Source organism: Schistocerca serialis, chromosome 1 (genome assembly GCF_023864345.2).
Source record: "Schistocerca serialis cubense isolate TAMUIC-IGC-003099 chromosome 1, iqSchSeri2.2, whole genome shotgun sequence".
Taxonomy (NCBI): domain Eukaryota; kingdom Metazoa; phylum Arthropoda; class Insecta; order Orthoptera; family Acrididae; genus Schistocerca; species Schistocerca serialis.
Genome location: NC_064638.1, coordinates 386,811,701 through 386,828,788, shown reverse-complemented (window position 1 = coordinate 386,828,788; position 17,088 = coordinate 386,811,701). Strand labels below are relative to the sequence as shown.

General features: G+C 38.5%; 1 protein-coding gene across 6 annotated transcripts in view; it reads right to left on the bottom strand.

Annotated features, from left to right (window-relative positions):
* The window catches only part of LOC126471019 (dipeptidyl peptidase 3), a 175,497-nt gene extending 159,611 nt beyond the window's left edge, over positions 1–15,886 (bottom strand). For 4 of the 6 annotated variants that reach the window (XM_050099083.1, XM_050099098.1, XM_050099092.1 and 1 more), the window contains exons 1-4: positions 15,420–15,686; positions 1,701–1,875; positions 1,129–1,248; positions 803–1,030 (exon numbers count right to left, since the gene is read on the bottom strand). In XM_050099083.1, coding sequence (XP_049955040.1) covers positions 803–1,030; positions 1,129–1,248; positions 1,701–1,875; positions 15,420–15,658 — 762 coding nt within the window. In that variant the 5' untranslated portion in view covers positions 15,659–15,686. Of the gene's footprint in view, positions 1–802; positions 1,031–1,128; positions 1,249–1,700; positions 1,876–15,419; positions 15,687–15,712 lie in introns of those variants that run through there. The other 2 variants (XM_050099120.1, XM_050099112.1) reach the window with 2 other exon arrangements.
* Positions 15,887–17,088: the final 1,202 nt, after the last annotated feature.

The window sequence follows — 17,088 nt, the reverse complement described above, 5'->3', positions numbered from 1 at the left end:
AATTCTGGGGGGTGGCTGCCTAAAGTGAATGACTAACTTAGTCTCTGCAGTGCCTGGCCGGCAGCCAGGTTTTACACCTAAGGTTGTACCTTACTTTCATACTCTCTTTTTGTGTATCTTTTATCACATTAGGAAGATAGCAGTTTTCTTATATTCTACAAAAGAAATTTTTGTGTTATTCATAAAGTTTACAAATTTCTCTCCACAAAATTGGTAAACATGCAAAACCAGACAATATAATAAAAAATGAAGAACACAAATTATGGTTATATTCATGCAAGCTTTTGGAGCCAGTGGCTTCAGAAAGGAGGGAAAAGAATAGGGGTAAATGAAAATGACTGAAATACAATGTATTTCATCAAGTAGTAGACAACCGTATGAATTATAAGTGCTTATATTTGGTATTATCATGTACTACTTGATGAAATATTTTGTACTGATTTTCTAAGATTTTGATTTAAGGATGGCTGCTTGCCAAAATGCATGATCAAAAATAATAAAATGTGACCAAGACACAATTTTTGTGTCTTTAAGTCATCCACAAACCTTATTTAATCAAACTGATTTGTGCTTTCTGTTATATCTTCCCTCTGTACCTTTTTTTTTATATTATCTGATGAAAGTAGAAACAGAGAATTAAAATTCAAAATTCTACATAGTTTTCTGCCATCTCTGACTGCTGCAATTTCTTGTCTCCCCTCCCTCCCCCCCCCCCCCCCTGCCCCTTCCTCAATACAGTTCTTTGTCTCTTGATCAAAATTAGCTGACATGAAACTCATAACTGTGTACAATAATACTGTACCTTATCAGCAAAACCAAGAGATTTCTCCTTCTCAGTCAAGGAATATATACTGTCTTTACACCTGTCCCACAGATTCTGCAAGACTTTTGGTTCTCTTCTATATGCTTCACTCAGTTTTACCACTTGCTCAAATTTCTCAACAGGCAAATTTGGAATTATCTTGCTGTCACCAAAACCTCTATAATTACCACTGTTGGTAAAAATACCACACGAATAAACCAAAAATGCCTGAAAATAAAGAAATACATCAAGTATTTGTTACTTATAATGGACAAAATATTTTTTTGACTGTTTACACTACAAATTTTTAAAAAGGCACCATTTACCTTATATTCTTCCTCAGTCAGACCACCTTCACCCATTGCTACTTTTCGTAGTTCTGTTAATGGCTGTCCCAAAAATAACTTGTGGAGAAGTATGAATATTAGGGGTGATTCCGGTGAAGTCTGAAATCATAAGCTCAATACTTAACTCATTTAAAACAGCTACTCTTATAGAATTTTGTCAACATATTCTCTAATATGCACATTAGAACAATTGAATGACCTTGACAAATGCATTTCACAATTTACATCCATGTATTATAAAGCTTAATATATGTAGAAATCAACAGAAATTAGTTAAAGTCCACTTTCAGAATTCCTGATTTATGCTAGCAAATTAAAGGTGTTAAAGTAGCTATGATTTTTATTAAAAACACCAATTCCACACATAAGTTGGGTGCACACATATGTTCACCGAGCAAGAAGGGCTCAAATAGAAGAACCCGCACCCTTTTTTTTTTCACTCAGGAACTTCTGACCCCAATCACAAACTTCCTCAAAACATCACAAACACAGCTACAATATTTTCCAGATTAATTTAGTCTATAAATACATCTTAAAACATGTTGCCCTACCTGCAACAAAACAATTAGACCTCCATTCCATGATGCCTGGCTTAAGAAGTGAGCATACAACTTCTCATTTTCTGTTAGGTCTTTGAAGGCAGATGTGCAGTCTAGTTCAACCACTGGCTGGTCATTTGGAAGAATGAAATGTTTTCTGTCACTCATTGCCTCACACGTAGAATATCTGCAACAAAATAAGATTACACATTTTAATAATATTATCGAACATTTCATTTCATGCAAGATCAATTATTGCCCCTATTTCAAGCTCAATTTTTCTGTATTAAGGGCTCATAATTTTGACAGATAAGGAGAGAATTTTTACAGAAGGTTTTCATATAAAATCCAGATGAGCAAACCGAAAATTTAAAGAACCGTCCTTCCAATCAGAACATAGGTGTACATGTGCAAACGAGTGCTGTGTGGGAGGGAAGTCAGTAAAGGGAGTGTGTATGTGCTGACAGATCGAGGCATGCTGGCACAGGATAAGATTTCATGGTTCAGTTATGACCAATTCCTCTACAGCATCACCTCTAGCATGGCACCTTCATCCACCGCGACCCTGCAGGATGCACTCCAGTCATGCTTTGGATGGAGCATATCAACCACTGCTTTGCTTACAGCACCCAGGCCTGCACCTGGCACTGCAACACAGGGACAAGAATCTTCTCCATCCATCTGTACGGGTTCACAACAACTGTCTCCACAAACACAGTCCAGCCAGCCAGCCTATGTTTGTTTGGAAGAAACTGCCGCCGCTGCCCCCCCCCCCCCCCCACCACTACCAGCCAACGAGCACAGCACTGTCTAAGTAGAGTTGCATCCACTTACCATAGCCCCCAGTCACAATGCCACCAACACCGCCTCCAACACAACACGGGCTGATGCCAACCCCGACGTTTCCAATGCGCCACTGCTTCTACTGTTGCATCCAACACACCACCAGCCAACGCTGCCTCCTCTGCCACTAATGCTCACACCACTGGAGCAGTGACACTATTTTATGTGCTCCCAGCAGCACACAAATGTGCTGCCCATGACATCCCCTCACTAGAGGCTAGAGCACTTGTACAGACACAGCAATGGCAACCCATGCACGTGCTCCGTTACTTGAGATCCACGACCCATACTGGCTGCTTTGTGCATCCTCGGCACGGCCACTGCCACAACGTCACACATGGTCGGTCTGCACAATAACACCAGACACCGTATACCTTGCGGTACCTAACAGATGGCACCATCCTACGCCACCACATGGCCCTGCCCAGCTACAATTCAGATGATCCCTAGCAGGCATCCTTAATCAGCTTCAAGCATCCCTCTGCTATGTTTGTGCCAGTGTTTCACTCTCAATGTGCTGTGCTGAGGGAGGAGAGGGTTCAGCCAAGCTCCAATGTTTCATTGTATTTCTCCAACACCCCCATGCTGGTCTCTTCCGTCACAGGTAGATCTTTGACCGCCACGCGGCCCAACTATTGCTTGCGCAGGCTCTGCTCCTGCTCTGATGAAGTAACATCTCCTGGCAGCACTCTCGGCAGCTCACCTCACACAATGCCACATGGCTTATTTTGTTAGCTGCAATACTTCAATGGAGTTTGTGTTAATAGCAGGGTTCCATGCCTGTATCCAATTTCAATGTTTTCTCACAGTCCAGCAAATGAGATGGGTTCTGCTGCACCTCCTGCACCCCTATCTCGAACTGCGCTTCTTCAAAGGATTTTTGTTGTGGTTCAGCAAAGTCTGATTCTAGACGCCTGGTTCGCCTCACTGATATTGGGACCTGAATTACTAAGTACAGCAAATTGTTTATCAGTGCAGTGGAGTTTAGCAAGTGCCAGGTACGACATTACCATTTCATTCCTGACCACTTTGACATTCTTTTACCACCAAGTGTGGCCAGAAATGAGTTTCTCTTGTCCGATTATGCTGGCCCCCTTCACCACCACTCAAGTCTGCCTTTGTCCTGATACCTCTTCCCCCCCTTTCTGTGTGCACATATTTCACCTGTATGAACTTTGTTCCAACAACTGTAGTAACTTACGGTGTTTGCGTCTTCTAGCCTCCAGACATTACTGCATCAAATACTGTACGTAGCTTTTACTTGTTTTAGTCTCCGGCACGAGCAAGGCTTCCTCTCAGTTCTGAAATTCTTGCTCAATTTGTGTAAGCTTAGAAACATGCAAGCCCTTAAGAGAGGAGGAAACATTTAAGTCATTCCTTCAGCATCATCCTTCCACTCTCTGTAGATTATCTTTCTCCTTCAATGCCTATCAGACTCTCATAATTCTATTACCTCTGGCTCCCTCCTCCTACTGCATCAAATAAAACAGAAGTTAAACCAAAACAAACATAGCATGCAAACGGAAATATCAAAACAGATATCTGCACACGAGAGTACACCAAAATGAAATTACAATGAACTGAAGATGGACAAAATAAATTACAGCACAACAAAGATATAAAAATACCTTTTACCATGCAGCTACATATCTATGTTCTCACAGTAAAGTACAATTTTTTTTCTATTTGCTTATTGATCTGCTGCCACTCAATAAATATCAATCATTTACAAGGAACAGTTGTTGACTACAAATGTTTACACCGATATGTTAAATACAAAATGCTGGTAAGTTTTGGGTTAAAAAAATAATAGTGACATTCAAATGGAGTAATACTATATTAAATACAACAACCACCAATCACTTGATAAAAGTTCTTGTAGCAAGCTGAAGCTTTGAGTCAGTCCATGAAGTGTGAGTGGCTCAACTGGTTCAGCTAAGTCCATGAAAATATATGTACAGGTTTCTAATTGTCATGCAAACTGTTTAACTGCACATGTCAGTGTTTATATAAGAATTAACTTTTCTGAGGCTGACCTCAATTCCTATAAGGAGCTGCTAGAAGTGGCCAAGGCTGCACACAAAAGGAATGAAAATTAAGTATTAATGTCCTGTCAACGATGAGTTCAGTAGAGACAAAGCACAAGCTCGGAGTGGCGAAAGAATGGGGAGGAATTTGGCCATTCTCAAAGGAACCATCCCAGCATTTGCCTTAAGTGATTTATTGATATCATGGAAGATTTAAATAAGGATGGCCAGAAAGTAACTTGTACTACCATTCTCCGGAATATAAATCCCGTGTCTTATCACTGTGCCACCTCGCTCGTGCAAAGTGCATGGACTGCTTTCCATCTGCAGTATCGTACCCAGAACTGACTTGGGCATTATGGTTTCGAGCCAGGTGAACGGTCTCAACAATAGTCTCGTCAATTCTGCGACAGGCTTTCACTGTAGATTTCTAGACCAGTGATATGATGTGGCTAACAGAAGGACTCCTTTTAATGTCACCTGTGCTACTCAGTGAAAGCAGATACCAGGGTAGCAAAGTACATGTGGGAAGCACATGGTATTTTATTTTTAGGCACAAAGAAATTTCTGATTCCACTAACGGCCGCACATCAATCCATGCACCTAGAACATAACATTTCCAAGAAAGTAGAGATACTGAAATATCAACTGTTGAAGCAATCATACCAAGGACTCCAGGAAAGCTTAATAAATAAATAAATAAATAAATAAATAAATAATAAATACATCTAACAATGTTATAATTCTGTCTGACAACAAATTTATTTGGCACTAATTGATTGGCCAACACATCCTCAAATTAGGCATCAGATGCTTTCATCAGCTGAAAAGTTCTACAACAATAAGTAAAAGCTTTGTTTCACAGAAGAAACCAGATCATAAAATAGTAGTAGGAGCCTTTAAAGTACCTTGCAAAGTAATTTTGAATACTTTCTCCATGAAAGTCTTTTAACTAGTTCAACCACTCACATGTAACAGAAAATATTTTAACCTTCAACGTTGCAAACATACCAGACTACTGGCAGTGCAATTAATGAGAGACAAGGATTAACAACCACAATTTCACATTAATGGTTACTACAGATAATAAATCTATCAAGAAAGCTTGAATAGTTTTCATATTTAGCAGAAGAGGTAAGGAGTCGTTAGCATCCTCCTTCCGAAACCAACTCGTCAGATGTAGAGAAAGAATGGGCGAAGCTTAGGCATGCATAGCAGCCTGGGTAAGAATGTACTTTTTCAGTTGTTTAGAACAGGGGACACCCTCCCTGGTTTTATAATCACTTCTAGAAAATACTGAGGTAGCAGAGAGTGTTGCACTCTCAACTGAGACAATGGTGAAGAAATATAGACAGTTAGAAGAAATTAATATGTCACTGGGGACAGTTATGTGTAAGCATCATACACCAACCCACGATTATTCTAAAAACCTAGACAGGCGTGGTCCTATATTAAACACCATGTGGGTCAAAAGCTTCTGTTCAGTCGCTTAACCTGTCTGGTGCAAAATTAAGCAGTCGGGAAAAGGACAGTTTTTGTACTAAATATTGTATTCAAAGACTAAATCATTCTCACAGGAAGATCATACAGGGTTACAACATTCAACAATCATTGAAACTCTCCAAGGGGTGACACAGAAATAAACCTCCTGATATTCGAAACAACACATCATCAGATCATGCTCGAATTCAGGTCTGATTTGGCAAAGAGTATTTAGTGGCAGTGGCCCCTTTCTAAGGTCACATTTACTATTAGTCTCTCGCACAGCAAACAATTTTAAATAAGTGAAAAACAGTGCCGGTTACCCTACGTATGAGACAGCAAAATAAAGTGTAAAATTACATGCAGATTTCCTTGATGTTGGTCCACTGAAGTATCCTGTGACATATTCCTAACTCCTTTGAAACACAGATCATCTGTTACATAAGATATCATGTGAGAAATCAATGTATGCCTTCCAGCAGATTCTATATACCTTAATTTCCTAATACACACTTTACATTGTTAAAGGCCCAAGCATTAAAAGAAGTTGGTAAACATTAGTATGATACTGCCAACTGCAGCAATGAATGGAAGACACAAAACAATCTGTTCATTTTTGAAAATATAATATGGGTATGTAAATAGAATCTCGTCACCGAACAATGGCAGGAGAAAATGCTTGTAAAAGATATGGAAATGTGCAAGCTTTTAGAGATTACAGAAAATTTGAAGGGAAAGGAAGGGGGGCGGGGGATGATTACAAAATGGGGAGAGTTACAGAAAAGTTATCCACAATCCTGGGTCCGGGAAAGACTTACTGGATGGGGTGAGAAGGAAAAACTGATTTTTGGTGCCTAACCCGTTTCCGCCTAGTGTGACATATGCCATGTAACATTCAACCAGTTTTCTCTTGTTGGCAACAATGCATGCATTTGGAATGCCTACTGTTGTACGTCTCTCAGTTGAGGAAGCTATTTTGTTGATATTTAAGAAGAGAAAGTAGGAAGATGACAGTGTCTGATTGTTCATTTACTGAAGACTTTTCCGGAATAAGATTATTTTTTGGAATAAGAAGTAAGTACTATTTTCTGACGAAATGTACCACACAATTTTTAAAACTTTTGCTTAATTATAATGTTAAAGGCACCGAAATTTATAATATAAGTTAGCCACAAATGTAATTCATCATTATGGTTCCAAATCCAGTTTTTAATAGAGGGTTGCACATACATTATGCTAGGCAGAACAGTCAGTATAATGCTTCCTTCTTTCTCAGAAGCCTGTCTGTGCATGAAATCCTGGCTATTCTTGAGATGTAATGCATTTACTGAGCCTCCTAAAGCTAACGTAGAGTCAGATGAAGATTCTGGTGAAGAAGAGCAGGGTGTAAAAATACATAATCTTGGGCCTAGGCAAAATCATGCTGGTACAGAAGTGGTATTGACCAACAACAACAGATTAGGTAGTGAACCTGAGACTGACTGCTCTCACGATGATGCATCAGGAAATGTCATTTCAGATAAAACAGAAAAGCTACAGATCACGAAAACTACATAATAAGATATTGGAGAAGGGAGAGTCTGCAAAGTGACAATGCTTTATTTCCTGAGAGTGAGTGCAGTAAATACAGAAGCTTGTCTCCAGTTCAGTGCTTTGAACTGTTTTGGAATGTTCAAACAATTCAGTTTTTCAGCACTGAATCTACAAAACACGCTTTATTCAAGGACTGTCCAGATCCTGAAATAACACATGAAGAGGTAAATGATCTTCAAGGAATTCTAATTCTTGCGGGCTTTAATCCTCTGTATAGCACAAGATGTTTCTGAGATTCATGATTGGACATCGGAAATGAAATGGTACACAATATGACAAGAGGAGACAGATTTGAAACAATTACAGGTTTCATTCACTCATATGATAACACACAAATCAAAGTAAACAATAAAATGTGTAAGCTTCAGCCATTAACAGATATGTTACGAAAAGTGTTTTCTCTCCACATTTAGCCGGAGCAAGATTTGGATTGTGATAAGAGCTTGATTAAGTATTTTTGCAGACGTGGATGCAAATAATTTCAGAAAGGTAAATCCATTAGATCTGGGTACAAATCATGGTGCGTAAACACAAACATGGGTTATCTAGTGCAGTTTGAAATATATGAAGGAACTGATCCATAAAGGAACAAAACATATGAGAAAGCATTTGGAAAATCTGCTGCATCTCTAGTTCAAATGATTGATTCACTTCTGACAAAAGTATAAATCTTCCCCAAAGGTTTTATTTTGATAATCTGTTTACATCACCAACATTGTTGGTTCACCTAAAAGAATTAAGTTATGTTCCTACTGGTGCTATTCGTGTGAACTGTATGCCTAAATAATGTCCAAAAGGAATAAGAGAGATTTTGATTAGGAGAGCAAAAGGGTAAGTGGAATGATTATTACCAGTGAGCTCTGTGAGCCGATATTCAAGACAAGAGAAAAAAGAAATGTTGTACCATGACCACATTGTATTGGAGAATACAACAAAAATATGGGTGGAACTGACTGAAGGGATGAAAGTACAGCGTCACACAGAGTGAGCATCATAAGACGGCACTGACGGTAGCTCATGGAAGTGTCTGTACGTAGTTTGCGACTTCTCTACAGAAAGACAGGTATGAATATGCCACAACCACGATTTCAGCACTACATTGTGAAATGTCCACCTGACTTCCAATGCAACAATCCCTAGAAGTCCTGGTCGCCCTGCATGACATCATTTACAATGAGGGGGACGGAGGAAAAAAAAAATCTGATAGTTATGGTGCCACAGAAAAAAGAAGATGCTGCACTGCAAAGAACAATATGCTGCAAATGTGGTGATAGTTTGCGCACAGAGTACTTTGTACCATATCACAGAAAATGAATGCTATTGCCTAAACATGATGTAAATGATGTACACTGCTTTATTTTATTTACTGTCATGTATTTCACTTAAAATGTATGATCTGCCAAGCATGACATATGCTATATCCTCTTTTGCTTAAATTATTAATTACTTTTTTTTGTTTAGCTTCTTGATGTACGTTTCATTAATAACAATGAACAAATAAATATCAGATTTGCAAAATTGAGAAGTGCAAATTAATTCACGCAGAAATGGGTTAAGAATCTGAGAACCTATAGGTAGAAGGCAGGGTAAAAAAGCAAGATGGTGGTTGCAATAAAATCATCATACAAGAGTAAGAGTGGGAAGCCAAGTGCATTATGCATGCTAGACAGGTGACAGGGCGAAAAAAAATAGACAGGTCAGAAAACAAAAGATGCAGAAAGATTTAAGGGAATGAAGGAAAGGAATGATTATTGGTAAGAAAAGCTGAGAGACAATAAAAATTAACATAAATTTGGGGCAAGTGGGTGGTGAGAACCAATCACATGTTGTAACGCCAGTTCCCACCTATGGAATTTTGAGAAACTGGTCATGAATGTCATAATGTAGAGCGTGCTCCAACAGGATATTGTGTGGTAACAGTTTACAACCTCTGTCTATGCTCTTTCCTCCTAAATGATAACTTGGTGGTTGTCATACTTACATAGGAGACCAAACACTTTTTACATACCCGCTTGTACATGGCATGTGTCGTTTTGTAGGTGGCCTTTGATAGTATATGTTTTGCCAGTTACAGAGCTGCTATACGGGGTGGTAGGAGAGTGCAACATGCAAGTTTTACAGTTGGTACGGCAACAAAAGTAGCAGCCATAGGCTAGCAAAATGGGTGCATAGGGTCTGACCAAGATATTGTGAAGATTTGGATATGGGGGAGGGGAAAGGATGAAAGACGTTCTTGGTGTGTGGCTGACAAAATGTCAGACAGAATGAGCCTCGTTTCAGGGCATAATTTTAGGAAGTCATAACCTTGACGAAGTATCTGACGATTAATATGTTCAAGCCCACAATAGGCTGGTTGGATAAGTATGTACTGTGAAAGCTGAGACAATGGTGGTTTATTGATGTAAAGAAAGATTCTGCATCCGAACAAAAATATTTGTCTCTAATACCAATGCTGTATGGGACGGAACATCTGACATGAAAAAGATGGCTACTGTTCAAAAGTATATACTGTTGTTTGTTTGTGGGTTTAATGGGCACAGCAGATCACAGATAACTGTATGAAGTTTAATTGGGAGAATGTATTTAGAGATTCCAAAAATTTCAACAGTTAGCCTCACCATGAGATCTTATGGCAAAGATGTCATCACTGTACCTAAACCAAACCAAGGGCTGAAGGCTTAAGGATCCCTGGAAAGCCTGACATAGGAAGAAGCAATACTGGTTCCCATGGGTGTACCCTTGATGTGTTCGTAAGTCTGCTCCTCAAAGGATGGCCACTTTTAAGTCTAAGGTTGATTAAGGTGAGCAGGGAGGACATCATAGGTTTGAACTCTGATGGGTGCTAGTTGAGGTAATGTTCAGCAGCAGATGGACAATGTACATGGGGAGAAAACATGTGTTCATATTGTAAATATGATGCAATTCGTGTAAATGAGTTACCCGTACCACAACAGAGAAGCTTCCATTAGTCATTAGTTTTAACACTGTTTTAATAGATAAGCTCACTCACCACAATTTTGCAATGATTCAGATTCTACTAGTGTTTTGCAATAAGTAAAAAGTAATACATCTATTCTACAAGCTGCATTCTGCATGTTGTCAGGCTTTTAACTGATTGCCTGTAGAAAATGTTCAGTGTAAATAGCACATAAACCCAACAATCGTCACTGATGGTATGCATAAAAACCCATACCATTTCCAGTTCATTATCCTCTAGCAAGATTATCCGATCCATGTTTGATATAATGAACAAACAGTTATTTGTCGTACTTCATAAATACATTGGAAGGTTAAATATGAGTTCAAAAATTCCATCCTGGAAGATACAGGAAAATAAAGGAATAAAATTGGTGTGACAAATTTTTATGTCAATTTCTCTGGGTACTGGGCTCAGCAAACCACTGTGGTTGATAAATGATTCCACAAAATTGCATAGAACCAAAATGGCACAACTGGTAGTAACTTGTTAAAGATGCACCATAACAGAGGCAGCAGTCAAGGACTCTCTAAAAATATGCTAACATATGTTCATCAACAGAAATTATGATTTCGTCAAGCGTTCAGAACTGTTCAACAACCACTTTCTAAATGTAGCAGCAAAAATAGGATTAAATGGTTCAGTTGAAAAAGCAAGAGAATTATTAAAAATGTCATTCCACAAAACTTTAAGGTACTGGGTGTGGCACCGACATCCTTCACTGCAAAATTCCATATGGTGCCGACGAAACTTCAGACAGAATTCTGAAAAGTTTTCCAACTTGATAAATAAATCCTTAGTGATACATGCAATGCATCACTGGCACAGAATTTTTCCTGGCAGATTAAAATATGAAATTGTTAAATCTCTTCACAAGAAAGGCAATAAGAAAGACTTACATAATCATTCAATTTTCTTAATGATACAAAATACCAGAGAAAGTGATATATTCAATAGCAATCTCACATCCAAGTAGAAGCAATTTACTTAACATATCACGGTTTGGATTCCAGAAGGGTTACTCAACTGAGAATGCTAATTAACACATTCGCTCATCAAATATTATAAACATCAAATAATAAAAATCACAATTTGAAATTTTTTGTGCTCTTTCAAACTCATTTGATAGCGTAGATCATATTACATTCTTAGAAAAACCAAGTTTTATGGAATCAACAGATTTATAAAGAACTGCTTTGAAACATACTTAAACAGAACTGTGTGCCAGTCTGAGACGTGAACTTGAGACCTTTGCCTTTTGTGGGCAAGTACTCTACCAACTGAGATACCCAAGCACAAATCACGAGCTACCTACCTTCCAAACTTCACAGAAATTCTCTTGTGAAACATCCTCCAGGCTGTGGCTAAGCCATTTCTCTGCAATATCCTTCCTTCCAGGAGAGCTTGTCTCTCAGTTTCACAGACCTTCTGGGAAGTTTGGAGGTAGGAGACAAGATACTGACGGAAGTACAGCTATCAGGACAGCTCATGAGTTGTGCTTGGGTAACTCAGCTGGTAGAGCACTTACCCAGAAAAAGCAACTTTAACTGGAAGAAGCATCTTACTGAGCTTCTCAAACAATTAAGTTCAACTATTTTTGTCTTCGTGTAACTGCTAGTCTTGGAAACAACAAACCAATCTCCTGATATGTTTCCACTCAACAATGTCTTATGAAATAATTTTTTTAGGGTAACTCATCACTTAAAAAAAGTACTGAGTGCACAGGAGGAGGAGGAGGATATTAGCGTTTAACGTCCCGTCGACAACGAGGTCATTAGAGACGGAGCGCAAGCTCGGGTGAGGGAAGGATGGGGAAGGAAATCGGCCGTGCCCTTTCTAAGGAACCATCCCGGCATTTGCCTGAAGCGATTTAGGGAAATCACGGAAAACCTAAATCAGGATGGCCGGAGACGGGATTGAACCACCGTCCACCCGAATGCGAGTCCAGTGTGCTAACCACTGCGCCACCTCGCTCGGTACTTACCGAGTGCACAAAAATGGCAGTAAGAATAATGTGGTGGTCACCCACAGTCATTATGTAGGTACTCCAAGGAGTTAGCCATTTTAAATGAACTGTCACAACACACATTTGCTACTGAAATGTCATAAATAATCCATCACAAGCTGAGAAGAACAGTGATGTCCCTATCTACAACACTAGAGGATCAAACAGCAGTCATTATCAATTATTAAAGCTGTCAATGGCTCACTGGAGTTCAATATGAAAAGTTTTGATTGGTTGCTCAACAACATAAAATGTCTGACAGGTAGCAAAGTAAATTTTAGAACTAACCTAAACTCAATCTGTCCTGGATAACTTCTATTCCATACATAAATTTGTCTAACAACGGGTAGCACGAATAAATAAATAAATAAAATAAACATTTTTGTTAGGTGTAGTTCCTTGAGTAAGACAAAAAAAAAAAAAAATAATGACTGACTTGATCCACATCATTTCACTAACAAACCGGTCAACACTATGACAAATTCCCATGTAAACAAGAGAGATGTTTCTGAACCATTGCACACAAATGTCCATGGGTGGTTTCCTTAAACAGGGCACAATTTCCTTCACCCATCCTTGCTCATGTGAGTCTGTGCTGTTTCTCCAAGAACTCCACCGTGACAAACCACAATTTTCCTGATAAGACATGAACTTATTTAATTACTGATTAAAGCATTAGACCCTTCTATTATTAAACAATTAAACATGTTAGTTACAATGTATTTATTCTGCAATGACTAGTTATGCACACTGCCTGGGCTGAAGTGGTATATGCAGGACCTACGTCCAACATTAGAATACTGTAGTCTGATAACTGTACCTATAAAAGCTCCCACAAGAATGAGCCTCTAAAGCTGAACTCCATTTCAAAGGAGGCATACAAGCATTATTCTCAATTTATATGGAATCTCGTGAAAAACCTATGCTTGGATGGGGAAACAGGGTTTCATATATGCTCCTATCAAATGTAACTCATGTGCCTCAACTACTGGACCATCTCAGTTGAATTCAAAAGCAATTATACAGACCAAACGATCTTAAATGAAAGAAAGAAAATGTACTGCCAAAACATAAACATTCCTTCAACACTTTCACCAGAGAACACTATCCTCTCAAAGAGACTGTTCAGAACAAACAGCTACAGCTGGCACCATATTTACAAATGATTGGAACTGCACCTCATGTTTTATGTGAAGTACAGTACATATTGCTGACGATGGCAATAAGTGCAGGTACGACAAGGACATGGAATGATGTGGGTAATGTCATTATTCTTTCATGATCTGGAAGGCAGACAAATACTTCAAATGTCTACTGTCAGACAAGTGAGCACATCAGTTACATTACATCAATATTTGTTCCACAGATCATGAATACAACATTTCATAGTGATGTCGAATGTTTCAATTAAACATAAGTTTTCATAACACAATACAATTTAAGCCAGAATAATGAAGACAGTCCTTCCTTCTAGTGTTATAGCTATCCACTTCGCTATCAGTTTTGAATTGGGCTGGGTTATTAATAACAAATTTCATAAGTGAATATATATATTTTGAAGTTACTGTGAATATCCTCACTTCCTTAAATAAATGCCCACAAAGTAATCTTCGGTGGGCTCCAGCTATTATTCTGATTACACACTTTTGTGCAAATAATGCTTTTTCTCTGAATGATGAATTATCCCAAAATATGATGCTATATGAAAGTAGTGAATGAAAATAGGCATAGTAGGCTAACTTACTGATATGTTTATCACCATAATTTTCAATAACTTTCTTCCAATTCAGTTTCTCATCAGTACACAACCCCAGAAATTTTGAATATTCCACCTTAATCAACAGATTTCTGTTCAAAGTCTATATTTACCAAAGGTGTTATGCCATTTACTGTAAACAATTGTATATCCTGTGTTTCTCAAAATTTAGTGAGAGTCCATTTTCACAGAAGCACTGAATAAATTTCTGAAAGACACTGTTCACAATTTCCTCTGTACTACACTATCTATGTACAACTTGGTGAAAACAGTAGGCTAATGCCTTCAACTTAACACCTAATCTGATACAACTTTGTGAGCTGGCAGAATATCATCAAGGTAGATCCAGGAAAGAACTTAAGTTCCAGATGAGTGCCTGAATAAGCCTAGTCACTCAGTAAACAAATAAGTACAAAACTCTGTTTGAAGCTGAATCTGAAAAAGAAACTCTTGGAAAACTAAATTATTTGCCCAAAACTGAAATGAAAATCGCAAATGTAAAGGGAGATTAATCGAGGCTTCAGAGGAATTTCAAATAGTACAGAATTAGGTATACGTGCAAGCAACAATGCAGGAACTATTTAAATCCAAAAGGAAAAACTTGATATTTAAGTAACGCATGTAATATGGAGTGTCGCTATTTCTGACGGAACCACAATTGACAAAAGTCAGCAATTACCAAGTTAGCAACTGTGGATATTACTTTTTTTCGTTATCATCAATACGATTACAACTGCTATTAACTTGATCATGAGACAATGACAAAGAGAACATGCATACGAAGACAACACAAACATAAAACACATCATCATCATCTGTCAGTACTTGTAACACAGAGAATTATTCAACGTGGATCTTGGAAACCACCACTCTCCTTGGACACATTTAAAAATTAAAACAGACACATGAAGACAGTACGAACACTCTGAGACAAACCCATAGAACGGATATTCACCGGCTTATTTCTACCATAAACTACTATACACTAACAAATTAAAAGAAGTATCTCTTCACTTCAACAAAACACCAGCAGACAGTGCTAACCCACCGCGCCAAACCTTTACAAGCAGTCTGGTTATATCCGTTACGTTCGGAATAAAACTGTGGACGATGCCTTTTGCCAATATGAAACTTCCCAATCGAAACGGTTCTCGAAGAAGTAGAAAATGAACTGCAACGAGACACCTGTATCTTCTTAGTGCATGAGGTCGCAAACATACACTTTTTAGACCAGCGTTGGTATAACAATGTTCTCATCAAATTCTTTGTCATTCTAGTTAACTGCATCAATAACCATAATATTACAACAAAACATAAAATCAATTCCTTCTATTTCATCACCTTGCAACATTAACCACAACACCGCTAGATTCGTACCGAATTTGGCGTCTGTCTCGATCAGCGTGAATCGATCTGCACGGTTACGACGATATCTTCATATTTGATTTAGCGGCGGTAAAGATTTTCAACGGCGGAAAAGATTATCCTTTTCTTTTCTTTTTTTTTTTTGAAAAAAGGGTGTGGTTACAACCATGGATTAAACGAATTACGTAAATTTCATTGTCGTTTGTTCTTCGATGTCACATGTGCACAAAATCACTTTAGTGCCGCTGCAGGTCTAATAGCAACAAAAACAATGAGTAGGTGTGAACCTGTGTCATGACCACTGCCACTGCCACGTTCATTCCAGTGCATACTGAGAATATTTGTATCCGCCTCCATCACATTTTATAACACCAATATATAAGGCCGCAGAAGACAGCGTACAAATTTCTGCGAAAGGGTCCATAATATTTAATAAGGAAAAGATACATAAAATACAAGGAATCTATATTTGTATTAATGATGCAAACTACGCATGATACCAACTTTCCCAGTTTTCTTACTGTACGTTTGCAGGGTGTATACGACCCGGGACAACTGGGAGATTCGGGAAAAACGCGGGAATTTTTTCATTCGGGAGAAAACCGGGAAAAACCCGGGAATTTTTAGAATTCCGGGAATGTTTCGTTCATTTAGTTTCCAGTTAAATTTTTGTGATTTTGATTGGTAAGAACCAATACTCCAACAAAGGATATTACTGTGTCCCGCGTCTGCAGGATAATACTGCAGCAACAAAACATTAACAAGAGGAAGAAAAAACGAAAATAAAACTTAAGTCGCAAAGGAAATCCGCCATATACAACAAAACATAGTGGTCATAGAAGCGTCTGCCAACAGCAAAGTGTGTCAAAGGCTTTAGAAACACTATGCAATGATTCATAACGACAAATTGCCTCCGATGAGCGTGACGTGACAGTTGCTGACATTAGATTCGTTTGAGCAGTTGCGGGCGGGCTCTTGTGCATGCGCAGTTGAGTCGCGTATGGGTAGTACCTTCTCCCGCATCTGTGTACGGATGTGTGGCTGGGCGCCACTATCTAGTATTGCCCCGGTTCGGAAATATCGTAGATCAGAGGCTGATGCACAGAGCAGTCTGAGTTGTGGTGTGGAGGTGGGTAGTCTTCACGTGACCTGTGTTTACGTTTAGTGATTTTGCAGTTTCCTCTTCATTTATTACTCTCACATCAAATGAAAACAAAACGGATTTCTGTGGCCGGGAGCTATCAAATGAATTAAAACATGTTCACATAATTACGGAAGGCTAAAATATGTTATTATTTTCAGGTTTTATTTCCACCTTTCTGACGGTCAAGCATTAATCGACTTGCAGAACA